We start from the raw sequence: 14,291 nt of genomic DNA, 5'->3' as shown, positions 1-14,291 counted from the left end.
GTTCAAATCCTCGGAACTCAGATTAGGGTCTGTTCACACGATGTTGGGAGACCGCAGCGTCGCAGTAGGTATGCTGCTGCCACTTTCTAACCGACTTCAAAAAAAGGAGGAGGCTCTCAATTCGACGCGTATGTTTTTTTTAACGTTTCTTACCTCATAACTTCGTCATTTATAACCAATTTCTAAAATTCCTTTTTTGTTTGTAGAGGATACTTCCAGATTGGTCCCATTTCATTCTAATGAAAATCTTATGCTTAGAAAAATCTTATACAATTAAAATTTCCTAAGCATTATAATTTTTTCTTTACCCCTAAAAGTAATAAAACAAAAACAGATTTATCACATCGGGCAAGCACATATTTGAGTTGCAGCGAGAGTGATGAATTCTCAAATCTAGACGTTTTAGATGCCTAATTAATTAGTTCAATCCGTACCAGTTGAACTGTTGTCTTAACTATTGCTAGTTGTGCGTGGCTTCAAACATGCCTGAAATGCAAATCAAAGCAATTAGGTAGATCGTCGCAAATGCACCACCTAAACACCGCGCGCTGAATTGCATCATGTGAATCAGCCCTTATCTGCTTTATAACCTAAAGATAGATATTATAATGTCCTGCTACATCCTGATTCCAAAGAAACGCATTAGCGCTTTTTTATGTAGGTACGTATCAATTAATGTCGTTAAAATAACTATAAGTTACCATGTTTTGGTTGTTTCGTTTTATAGTAAGGGCAGTAAACAAACAAAATTATTTTCAACTCCAACAATTTTATTGATATTTCTATGTATAATAGGTAGGTATATAATAGGTGTTTCTCTAATTATTCGTGAAGGTGTAGGTTTATAATCCGAGGGCCTAGTGGCAGTTTGATACTGTTACTGTCACGTAACGTAAACGCGAATTTCTAAGGAATTGAAACAGCGCCATCTAGTGGCACTACTGCACAACTGTTTCAATTCCATATAAATTTGCGTTTACGTCAACGTGATAGTAACAGTATGAAAGTATTGAAAACTCCTACTAGGCACACAGACGGTAAGTACAAGTGAAAACTAAGTGAAAACCCGCCCGTCGCCTGTAAACAGAGAAACTCTTCGCGGGGTTAGCAAGGGACACGTCTTACAAAGTCCCGCCCTGTTAAATGGTTCTTCATCACAACCATGAAACCCTGGCCTACAGACCTGAACGTGTTACAAGTTAATCGTTTACTGGTATTCACATTAATTATTTATGTTATTGTGGAGAGGAGGTAAGATTTGAGCTCAGTTGTTTATTAGGCAGCGTAGACACCGTCACGCTGCCAGCCGCGTTAGTGATTTGTACAATAATGTTTTGTGTTGTAATAATTGTTTATCATAAATTGTTTAGTGTAGACATGGAGAACATGTCGGGCAGAGAAGGTGAGTGATGATGCATTCTAAAGGGATCCCTTAAACCTACTCTCCAGGTCACAAGTCCTGGGACCTGCTCGAGATGTTTCCTCTAACATAAATAATGGTACAATCACTGTTACTTCTACCCGTCACGTGACACAAAATGCTGCATAGTAGCACTCTGTTAAAAAAATCCTTACCTACCAGCCTACATTAAAAATAAAAAAAATACAAAGAACGGATGATCAATTAATTAAATTTAATTTACATAAACAGTGTTGATAACCTTGAGGAAGATAAATTGAAAACAAATTCCTTAGCTCTAGCGTGATTAATTATGCCTAGCTTCATATTGGAATTTTGTCATTAAAATTAAAATATTTATTGGAAATTATTTAATTATCATCTCAGAGTTCAAAGAGGGTCTGGAGCCTTGTCCATAGTTGTCTAAAATACTTACCTACCTAATACCTAATATAGCATGGTGAAGCTGAAAATTTACCAAATTTCAGCTTCTGTAAAATCGAAGATTAGCCATCTTAGCCTCCTAATAAATTTCATGTACTTAATAATAACCTCTCCATCTAACAACGAAGTCGCGTCACCATTCAACTAAGAATGCACCTAGTAAGTACATTAAAAGTCTAAACAATCCGCCGCCTTGTCTGCCAGGAACTCCAAAACCACGTTCCTCTTAACACTAAGTTATACAGTATCCAGCTCTAAATGTAACAGACATAGAGACGATAGAGGGTGCAGGAGAAAGTTGGTAGAAAGTATGTCGACCCGGGCCACATGGCGGCGTGACGTAATTGCCATGGTCGGTAAATTCCCTGGGAGCTAGACCGGGCCCTAGATTTATCGTAATGCTAATAGGATATACGGTCTTATTCAGACGGCATGTAAATGGCTAATAGATTCCATTGATTTGCGTGCGTATTTGAGATAATGGAGAAAGCTTCCTGATGCTTTGTTGGTATAATGATGAGAGTTAAGAATGGTTTTAGATTCCATAATCGATTGTGTGTCCCCAGTGGTTGCCTTGGTTATGGATCTTCAGCTTCTAAATTCCTGGAATCATCTATGAAATATTGGATTATTAAATTCTAATTAGCAGTCTTGAATTGGGAATTTTTGTGGTGACACCCTGAGGAGAGCACATTAAGCCTTCTCCGTCGTCGTTAACAACTGATACTGATTTTTAACCGGTTATAGGGAGCCTCTAGATGTACTCTGATGGACAGGCGGCTCAAGTCCGTGGTTTTTAGAAGGCCTACGTCCAGCCGTAAACATGTCATTGGTTGGTAATCATGATCATGAATAATCGTTACAGAGACAAACATTTTCAACGTAATCCCGTTAATTTAACCTGTATTTCAGTAAAGGGTTAAATATCGAGAGGTCTGGTTTTGCAGTGCTCTATTAAAATAAGGCTGATGATAACTAGACTTTATCTTCTGTTAACTGAGTAACAGACGCTATATTTTATCCTCGTATTTCCTCGGGGACGGCAACTGTGCGGGTTATACCGCGGTATCTGCTCGTTACTGAATAAAAGGCGTTACTTAGCGGAAGTTCGCATTGGTTCAAGGAACTCTTACGAGTCAAAGAAGAAGAAGAAACAACTGGCTAATCATTTAATAAACACATCATTTATTTAGTTCTTGGTGTTCAATCCCGGGGTGGGCAGCTTGAGGCGGGCCGATAACTCCCGGGGCACGTCCACGTACGTGCGCTCCAGCCCCACGGTCAGGATGAGGGCTCGCAGGCGCTCCACCTCGATGGGGTCGTCCTCACTCGCCCACACCGTCATCGACGAGTTCAGGTACTTGGTCTCGCGGAGCAGATCCAACACGACGGGCTGGCTGTTGGAAGCGAGGCCGGCGCGCAGCTGAAACAGCGCACGGATATGGAAGCAAAGGATTCTATAATTTGTAGCGTAGCATGGGATTCAATGATGTTATATGAAAATAATTATACAACAGATACACATAATTCTGATAAACCTACAGTGCAAATCCTGAACATTTAGAATGTTTTTATTTGTCTTGTATATCGGTATTGAGCATTTCCTCTAGCTACTTGTCTGGATCATCAGTAGAACATCTCAATTAAACCATTCTTTCCCAGTTGACCCGAGGGTTGTTGAGCAGACGTAGCATATTGCTTTAACGCCGGCATGAGAAACTTGTCTAACTAAGCTGGCTTCGTTCGGAGAGATTTTTACGAGAATAGTAACGGCACGCCAGCTCATATTAGTCAGTATACAAAATTACTTACCGCGAAAGTGAAAGTCTGGTTGATACAATGGTTGGTGAGTATACGTTTGACAACATCCTAGGGAACTTATCTGGGTTAAGTGGCTTGTCTGGGGAGAATTTCGCGAATGGCAAAAACAGCGTCAGCTAACTCTAATACGTCCAGACTCCAGGATACTTACAGGGAATGTGTCAGACTGGTCATTCAGCAGACGCCATATCATCGATCTGGTCACGATAGCTCTCATCATTAATGCTCCCTAGGAGTACCTCCATACGAATACCAGGAAGCAGGTCCAATCTACTTACCGGGAATGTGACAGTCTGATTGATGCGGTGGTTGTTGAGTAGACGCAGCATGTCACCGATCTGGTCGCGGTTGTATTCCCCCTCGGAGCTGTTGGGCGCGTGCGCCGTGGTCCAGCCCACGGACAGCACAGCCCGCGCGTGCTTGGATGCCAGCTCGAGGAACTTGTCCGGGTCCACGGGCTTGGTCGTCGCCTTTATCGGTCCGGGGAGGATGTCCGCGTTCAGCCACAGTGGAAAGGTCACCTGGAAGTGACATGATATGACCAAGTAGGCACAAGAGGTCTAATTATTGTCAGCCCATTGCAAGCGCGCATGGCTTATCTTACACGAGAGGTTCTGATGCTTGGACTTATTTTATAAATAGAATTTTCTAAATCGGTACAGTAGATCCAGAGATTACCCCTTACAATACCACAAACTTTTTCTCTTTTACATAACATTCAAAACTTATTTACACAACTATTTTTTATTATTATTTTTTACAAGTTAGCCCTTGACCATAGTCTCACCGGATGGTAACTGATGACGCAGTCTAAGATGGAAGCGGGCTAAATCCACACCCCTTTCGGTTTCTACACAACTATTTGTAATGTAAACTAACATTACTATGGTAAATAAAAGCTAAACAAGAGACTGTCGATATTATGAAACACTGTTTGTATGTTTAAGACGCTTCGGCAGTTTTATTGACAACCAGCTTCTGAAGCAAGCCGGCGGATGAGAGGGCGGGCGTTAAAAATTCATAATTTCACACGCTGCATCACGTTTTATTTATATATCTGAAAACCAATGGAAATCCAACTTTAAAACCCCAAATTAATGTCCAAATTCCTTTGTTAACGAATAAGGAAGAGTCTAGTTCTTGCAGTGCACTTATAATAAAAGCGATTGGGTCCATTTTCCCTTGCACTAACTTCCTCAATGTCATGTCATCTTTGATGGTAAGCTGATTTTAATTGCCTAAATGTGTTCGAAGCAATTAGGACTTAACAAGCTTATTTTATACGATGACTCATGGATTAAGGGCCCGACTTTCTAGCTTTTATTGCTTTCGTTAACAAGGGAGTCGAAAATAATTGTTTTTGGTTCTCAACATTCATATTTTTTTACTGAAATTTTTCGACATAATATCTGCATTTTAATAAACATCATTGTTAACCGACTTCAAAAAAGGAGGAGGCTTCTCAATTCGACCGTATACATTTTTGTGAAATAGAGACATAATTAGATACTATTAACTAACTCTTGATGATACATTTTGTCGTCAAGCGTCTATGAGTCTAAGTCTAAGCCCAAGTCAGATATGTTTGTACCTGCCTTATACAAAAATATCTGACTTAAATTTAGACTTCGTAAATAGCTTAATTGAATGTTTTATCGTAGTTCGCACTTGGTTCGTACATCAAAATCTTTATTTATCAAATCAAAGTAATAATATCATTATTATAAATATTTTTTATTTGATTTTACGTAAGTATGTAAATTAATTTTACTATGTACTTCTGTACGAAGATTGGACCTTAAGTTGGTAGTTTGGATATTTATGGTTATACGGAGGTTCTTAAATTGATACTAAACTGAGAGCAGAATATGGGTTAAGCGGTTAAGCTTTTTTTTCAAAACATTTCGGCTGTAGACATAAATTGTTGTTTTGATGCCATACAACAATGGGATATAAAAAAATTTAAATGTGACGGATGTACAAACAAAACTAATATATTTACAGTATTTTATTAGTATTTAACTACAACACTTTTATAGTTGTTTTTGATGGAAACGTAATACGTGTTTTAGTTAATTGAAAATGAATTCAACGTTGGCGCCAGATCTGCACTATGCAATAAAATAACTGTGGCTAACTTCATGCGGTAGCAATAATGTTGCTATTATAATAAAAAATTTAACAAATTCTACTAATATTAAAATTACTATTTGGTCACTGGTTGAAAAAAAAAAAATCTTTCGTCTACTGTTATACTCATACAATTTGTTTATTTTAAATCGCAACGAAATTGTTCTATAAAATGTTTATCGTCATAAATACATACTATTCCAAAAAATTCATTTATGTATTTTTATCTAATTAGGGTTATTAAAAGCAAAAAAACAAATGCGACTAAAAACAAGAGCAAAAAAGCGAACTGCCGGTTTAATGGCTAACTCTGCTTCTTTCGTGGAATAGTAATTTGAAACCTGTTTGACATAAGCATGTTTTTCATTGCGATTGAAGTAATTTTTACAGCGTACCTCATATTTAACCAATTAAATGTCAAACGAATTCGATGGCTTTTTATAAAGCGTCCAAGTTAGCAATTAACCGAGCTAAACATTTTTGTTGGCTTACCTCAGGCTTGCTGAATCGTGCTATAATCTCTTGTGACTTCTCAAAAGCATCGATGACCTTGAAGTCTAGTTTCACCCCCTTTTGCTTGGCGTTGACGTTGTTGTACTGGGCCACGGCTGCCATGAAGTCTGCCAGCGTGAGGTCGGAGGTTGTGGCCGGAGGATGCGCCATGATCGGTATGGGAGGCCCGTCTTTACCCGTCACATGACCCAGGACGATATCCGCTTCTAGCATTGACACTTCGCCTTGAACAACAACATTCTTAGTATAGAAATCTACTAAGTACCTACAACTTTTATTGTGTTTATTAGGTAAAATTGCATTATTATCATTTCAGCCAAGGGAAGTTTTCTAATTAAGTTTGTAGCTCGACTTAATATTACTAGTAGAAGTAATCAATAGTCATTAAAACTCAGCATCTATTTGTTAAACACAACTCGGCAACTTGGAGTTTTACCAAAATCTCAGTGACATTTAATAAAAAGAACAACTAAGATATTGCCTCAGTTTTATAATTGACTAAGATCGACACTTTTATTATCATTCAATTGAAAAATATTATTTAATAAAATTCAGTGGTGAATTGTGCTGAATTTAGTAGACATGTGTTAAAACACCGTTGAAAGTTAGCATCTGTGCATTATACGCCAATGCTAAAGTGCTTAATTAAATTTGTTCTCATATACTGGGTTTTCCACAATTCTATAATCAAAGTGGTATTCTAAGTCATATTGGTTTAGTGTATCTAAATTAACGTAGATTACGAGCAATTCAAACACGAAAGTGTCGGTTACCAGTATAATTGTGATTAACTGGCAGTTCTAAGAAGTCGCTCGTTAAACTTGTTTGGAATCCGACCGTCTAGCTGTTAATTCATTTAATTTGTTTTCTTGTACAACTGTATAGGCGTAGTTACCAGTTTATGTTCATTGTTCATCATCATCAACTTAATTTATATCCATCAGCTGGACACTGCAGTTGGATTCCTCATAGCATGCAGAATAGATCATAAGCACACTACGAAATTTTAGTGAGCGAGTTATTTTTAGTAATTACATTTTTCGAGACACACAATAAGGATTTGGCAAGAACTTTCATATCATTTATTAAAATTATTTTGTTAAAATAATGTGAACGATAGTGGTGATTTTTAAACGCAACTATTATTTCGACCAGTTCATTGCTTTTCTCAAACCAAAAATATATATATTTTTAATGTTTTAAAAATCTTTCCCATCCTCTCCAATTAGTTTGAATTAGCGAAGACTATTATTATTACAATTAGTGGGTAGGTATAACCCGTGCGAATTAACTTGACACCTGGCTACCGAACACATTCATGAAAAAACACTATCAATAAAGGTATAGACCTTTTCCAAAATTAATTCTTACAAATGAAAAATATACCTGTCTTCAGACCTGCAGGCTAATTCACTATCTTTGATGTACGCTAGTTGACATAATTAATAGAAATTCTATGTAACAAATACCATCACTACATGTACACAGTAGGTAAATGACATTTTGTTATTTGATTTGATGTTTATTTTAATAGGTTGATAATGAAGACCAAAATAGTGAATAGGCCAGCAGAAGGTTTACCAACATAAATGAGAATATCTTACTTGCTAAAGAAGCTTCGAGATATGTCTTGTTGTTGACAGCGTGTGCCCATGTTACAAGCGACAGATTCTTCATTATTTCTTCGTCTGCATGCACCACAAATGATGCTATAACATAAAAAATATATATTAGCTAAAGGTGCAAAAACGAATATACCAAACAAACATAATATTATAAAATTATAAATACAACAAAAAATTATATCCTAATATCCAGAATTTATACGATAAAATAACGGTTTAGATACGTTCACGGTTTATATTCGTAAGAATTTAGGACAAATATGCGAGTAACTCAATCACAATGACCATCTTCATCAATAACAACCCATATTCGGCTCACTGTTGAGCACGAGTCTCCTCTCAGAATGAGAGGGGTTAGGCCCTAGTCCACCCCGCTGGCCATATTAGGCTAGGATATATTAGGATTGGCAGACTTCACACACGTATAGAATTAAGAAAATTCTCATGTATGCAGGTTTCCTCCCGATGTTTTTCCTTGTTTGAGTCGTAATCACAATGATACAACATGGTTTTACATCATTTATTGAAAAGTATTTAAAAGGTAAGGTAAGGTAGTAATTTGAAAAAAAATATACTCAATCAATAAGTGCCAAAACAAGGAGTGCTACTTCATTATTTTTAGCGTTTGTTAGTTTTAAATTAGTAGATTTTAAATTTTTACTATAGCAACACTTAGTTCAAGTTATACAACGTATTTGACATTGACAGTTGACAAACTGTCACTAAGCTGTCATACTAGTATTTGATTGCCGGGTTATAGCGATAGAAAGTATAAACACAGTAATTAATAATTAAATTTATAATTTTATAGTAAACAATAAACTTACGTGAAGTTATTTTTGTTGTAGAATGTTGTTGCAAACTCGTTGTATAATTTAAACTGTATTATTGAATTGTAATTATCATTTCGCTCTTGGTTTGAAGGTCACGTATTTTCATAACAATCGGTGACGTCAGAAGTTAGGGTTAACAACAAAAAAGTTTTATTCTCCCAATTTTAGACGAGTTGTCATTATTGGTGTTGTGTTGGCTTAATATATTTACATAACAAATAACAATTGCTTGAAATACGATTCAATGTTCATTTATTTATTTATTTTATTTATTTATTTACGTACACTTACAATATACATATAGAGACATACACAAATAATATATAACTAGCTCACATTGACTTATACGTACATCTATGACAAGTGCACATAACATTCACTAAAAACTAAAAAACATGTAAACAGTCAAATACCACACAAGGAACAATAATTATTATGGCGAAGAACTCACCGACAGATGATCGGTGAGTTTTTTTTTAAAGACACTATAAGAATTGGAAAATATGTCGATGCCAGGTATAGAACGTGATAGTTCATTATATTTTGCGCATATACGAGCTACGGGGGCTTGGTTTCCGAGATGTGTTCTAGCGAAAGGGATATGATATGAAATGTTCATATTAAGATTTACAAGTGAAATCAGTGTGATATTACAAGAATAGTGCATTAATTGAGCATGTATAATATTAAGACTGTATAATTATGAAATAGAATAAAATTATCCTAGGATAAGAAAATCTTTGATTTGTTATCATAATTTATTATTATTTAATAAAATTTCTGTTAACCAAATCGTGATATTTTTCCCTGAAAAATACGCAAACTCTCCTATACTGGCAATTCGCAATATACCTGGAACAACCTAATGTCAATTACTTAGCCTAGATGGCGTTAGGTGTAACCTACCTGCTAAGACACTGAATTATTAGACACTAGACAGAGAAACTACGTTCACAAAAAAGTAGGTAATCCTATTTTCTGTAAAATTGTTATCAAATTATATAATTTCGACTTATTTTTGACGATTCCGCAGTCGACCCCCCACCAGTTGGACTGACGACATACAACGAGTCGCAGGGATTCGCTGGATGCAGGCGGCTCAGTATCGTGATGTTTGGAAGTCCCTACAAAAGGCCTATGTCCTGCAGTGGACGTCCATCTGCTGATATGATAATGATGAAAAGAACACACACCTATACCACTGAGAGACTTAACATGTTTAAATATTAGTTTCTAACCGGATTATAACAAACACGGGCGCACTGGAAACATCTCGTTTCCCTTCGTGAATCATCTCGTGTATTGAGCAATTTCCGGATGACTTCATTTACAGAATATCTTTGCAGATTTCTCTGACCGATATCGCCCTTTCATTAGACGATCTTACGAAAGCTTCTAAGAATTTATTTCACGCTGTTTCACTGGCGTATAGTTTCCATTCTCGTGGGGATAGAATATAGCTAGTGCTATTCGCTGATTATGTAGCTTTCCTCTGGCGAAAGAGTTTTTCAATTCGGTTCAGTAGTTTTAGAGCCTATTCAATACAATCAAACAAACAATCATTCTTTTTTCTTTATAATCTCAAAATGGGGAGATTTTCCGGGAAAATTGCAGGAATCACATGTGACATTTGTAATTCCATACATTTTTAATTTTCGAAACGTTTGTGTTTGTAGAAAGAGACCTACAACTATTGTTAAGCGGTCTTTTGCTGTAATATCAACTTTCTCGACTGCTAATGAGAATTTCTTAAAAGGAAGAAAAATTCAATCATTCTTAATCCGACTCGATACTCGAACCCAAGATTTCACAATCCCTAGTCGAATCCACTGCATAAGATCAAGGAGACAGATTTAAATGTAACGTATAAACGATCACAACGATCCTTTAATTAAATAATGGCGGAAAAATCCGTCCGTTCCTTCTACGACAGTAGGTATGCACGAGGGAAGCGAGTGGGAATATATTTAACCGGCTTTGCAAAACAAGGTTCTGTGTTCAACCTTCTACGCTGAACCATTGGTAAAGTCTCAAATACAAATAATCAAACTTAACGTGTCAAAAGTGCTTTTAAACTAAGCCTAGGTACGTAAGTAGGTACCTACTTGAAATTAACGAATTAGCAATTTTTTGAAAATCATATTATTGGTAGGTGTTTCAATGCACACTTGTAGGTGTTTTGTTTTAAGTAAGCCACAATTTAAAAAAAAAAAGAATATTCACAATGATTTTTCTTCACCGTTTGAGACACGTGATATTTAATATCTTAAAATGAACACAATTGACAAGTTGAAGGTGCATGCCCTGGACCGGATTCGAACCTATGCCCTCTGAATCGGAGCCAGAGGTCAAATCCACTGGGCTATCACGTTTCTCACACAATTTATAAGGTATCTGTTACATAAAGCTACCCTCAGTTGAAAAGTTCATTAGCGCAACAACAGATTGTCATTTTTTTTCTACAAGTTAGCCCTTGACCAATCTTACCTGATGGTAAGTGATGATGCAATCTAAGATGGAAGCGGGCTAACTTGATAAGAGTAGGATGAAATCCACACTCCTTTCGGTTTCTACACGACATCGTACCGTGACGCTAAATCGCTTGGCGGTACGTCTTTTTCGGTAGGGTGGTAACTAGCCAGGGCCGAAGCCTCCCATCAGCCAGACCTGGACCAAATAAGAAAACCTCAATCGGCCCAGCCGGGAATCGAATCCACGACCTCCGTCTTGTAAATCCACCGTGCAATACATAGGTATTATCAAAGATTTTCTATACCTAGCTATATTACATACCTACAGAATAACTGCCAAAAGTGATTAAAAAACACCCAAACGTTTCTTGTAAAATAACATCTTTCAGTATTTCTTTTTTTGGATCGGATCTTCCTCGTATCCCAGCTAAGAACCCACGACGTGCGTCGTAGGAAGAAACGTCTCGTTCAAGTCAGCTTTCCAACAAAAAAAACTGCACTTTGGTTAACGAGAAAGTGGGAAATTATTGAGGAGGCCTTACCCAAAAAGAGTACCCAAAAAAAATTTTAAAATAAATACTTGTATCCATTTAGGACAGCTATACTTAAATTGAGTATCTCACATTACTAATAGATACTGTCCACCAAACCAGTTTTTACGGCCGAAACCGAAAAAAAATAGTTTCGGCTGTAATTTCGGCCAGTTTTCAGCCGAAACCGATACTAAGCCGAAACCCGTTATTTCGCCGAACCTTGGCTGGAACCGAAATTGAAACCGTCGGTGGGACACTATATTGACAATCTCGATTCACGATACAGACAAACGTCGCGTCGAAAGCAGACGAAGCACTGAGATTGAAAAATAAGAAACAATGCGCATCATATTTGCATTGCACTACGGCGCCAGTAGCTTTGGTTCTCAACTCTCAACCCTCTCCTGGTGGTCCTGCTCCTATCGCATAGCTGGAGAGTTCAAGTAACCGACGGTATTGCTAGGGGTGCAGCTGCCTTCCCTGGCCATACCTTGCTACGCTCATGGTCTCATCAATGGGGTAACGTACCGTCACCGGTAGTTTTTTCTTTGTTTTACGCACCCTCAGGGTTGGAGACAAACCGACAAAAAACAAGTCTACAATTATTGAAAGGGCCCACCGGTACGGTACCAATGCAACGCCGGCCCTGGGAACTCAGGTATATCTCCGTATAAAAGTAACGTACGTTAACAAACAACCAAATGAACAAACAAACTAACCTCCAAAAATTTCTTAAAACTCTGTGGTTAACGGTCTTTGGCTGTCCCCGTTAGGGACAATTTAAAGATAAATCAAAAATGTCATAAAAAATAGCAAACTTTTTTCGATAAAGTAGAGTAGAGAATTATTAAGATTTTTTTAGATTTAGGTAAATTGCCAGGTGGTTAGGGTAGGCCTGGACCGGGGATGGGCATTCCCTTTTGAATATTCTAGAGACAACACCTGACGACCTTGGCCGGGGATGAGCATTCCCTTTTGAATATTCTAGAGACAACACCTGACGACCTTGGCCGGGGATGAGCATTCCCTTTTGAATATTCTGGAGACAACACCTGACGACCTTGGCCGGGGATGAGCATTCCCTTTTGAATATTCTAGAGACAACACCTGACGACCTTGGCCGGGGATGAGCATTCCCTTTTGAATATTCTAGAGACGACACCTGACGACCTTGGCCGGGGATGAGCATTCCCTTTTGAATATTCTAGAGACAACACCTGACGTTGCTTTGATTTCAATCAAAAACCGGAGCTTCCTCAGTACTAGTATTAAATTAATTTGCAACTAATAATCCTTTACTATCAACCCATATTCGGCTCACTGCTGAGTCTCCTCTCAGAATGAGAGGGGTTAGGGCAATAATCCACCACGCTGGCCCAATGCGGATTGGCAGACTTCACACACGCAGAGAATTTAGAAAATTCTCTGGTACGCAGATTTCCTTAAGATGTTTTTCCTTCACCGTTTGAGACACGTGACATTTAATTTTTTAAAATGCAAATATGGGTTGATAACAATCCTTTATTGTGTAAGGGTGGTTTTTGTTTGATGATGATTGCATGATGATGATCATCGTAACCGTTTTCTCCTACCTAAACTAATTAATATCTACAATTAAAAAAATCTTATATTATTGGGATGCTAATATTTGTCTGATGATGATTGGATGATGATGACAATGTCTGGTTACCTGCAACAGCGAAGACGAGCAGCGCGGCGAACATGTTGGCGATGCGGCTCGGCGCGCTGTGGTGCGTCGTGGCCGACAGTCGCGTCACAATGTGGCCACTTGGCCAGGATACCTGAGATTGGCCAATCGTCCAATCGTCCAATTGCTGGCTGATTGTCGCGAATAAGCAAATAATTGGTGACGCTTCAAGGACTGAGGGTATCGGGTCTTATCTAATCTAGTCACGTTCTACGACTGCGTGCTAGCATTTTTTTTTATTTTTATTTTATAAGTTGCCGGATCTACGATTTTTTCATTTTTCCATTAGTACGGAATCTTGATGTTTTCGCTTCGCTCACTTTAACGTAAGTATGAGCTTAATTATAAAAAATATTCAATGTTTAAAATAAATTGATAATAAGACCTTTATTATTTAAATACTTAGGTATGTTAGTATACAATAAAATATTCGCGAATTGTCATGGGTTTAATAACTAGAGGCTGCGATTTTATTAGAGCTTGTTTTTACAAAAGCTTGTCAGTTATGTGCATTTAAAAAAATTTAATATCACGTGTCTCAAACGGTAAAGGAAAAACATCGTGAGGAAACCTGTACACCTGAGAATTTTCTTAATTATCTTCGTGTATGAAGTCTGCCAATTCGCATTTGGCCAGCGTGGTAGTTTAAGGCCTAATCCCTCTCATTTTGGGAGGATACTGGTGCTCAACAGTGAACCGAATATGGGTTGTTAACGATGAAAAGGATGAGACAGCAAAATAAAATGTAGATTTGCGGCAATAAACGTAGGGCTATTCCGTAACGATGATTTTACAACTCGCAGCTCGTGCGAGA

At 37.6% G+C, this 14,291-nt stretch overlaps 1 protein-coding gene across 2 annotated transcripts; it reads right to left on the bottom strand.

Moving 5' to 3' along the window:
* Positions 1–3,005: 3,005 nt before the first annotated feature.
* Positions 3,006–13,667, bottom strand: LOC112043210 (protein FAM151A). Of its 2 annotated transcripts, none has more exons than XM_024078519.2 (5): positions 13,460–13,667; positions 7,912–8,016; positions 6,287–6,531; positions 3,943–4,185; positions 3,006–3,266 (listed from the first exon to the last, which is right to left on the bottom strand). In XM_024078519.2, exons 1-5 carry the CDS (start codon positions 13,491–13,493, stop codon positions 3,033–3,035), a joined length of 861 nt encoding a protein of 286 aa, XP_023934287.1. In that variant the 5' UTR covers positions 13,494–13,667; the 3' UTR covers positions 3,006–3,032. The 2 variants fall into 2 exon arrangements, with proteins under 2 accessions (XP_023934287.1, XP_023934286.1); XM_024078518.2 differs by lacking the exon at positions 13,460–13,667 and adding an exon at positions 8,760–8,913.
* Between the last annotated feature and the right edge of the window lie 624 nt (positions 13,668–14,291).

This window comes from Bicyclus anynana, chromosome 9, assembly GCF_947172395.1.
Source record: "Bicyclus anynana chromosome 9, ilBicAnyn1.1, whole genome shotgun sequence".
Classification (NCBI taxonomy): Eukaryota; Metazoa; Arthropoda; class Insecta; order Lepidoptera; family Nymphalidae; genus Bicyclus; species Bicyclus anynana.
Note: the sequence above shows the minus strand (reverse complement) of the source record. Positions and strands in the feature narration are given on the sequence as shown.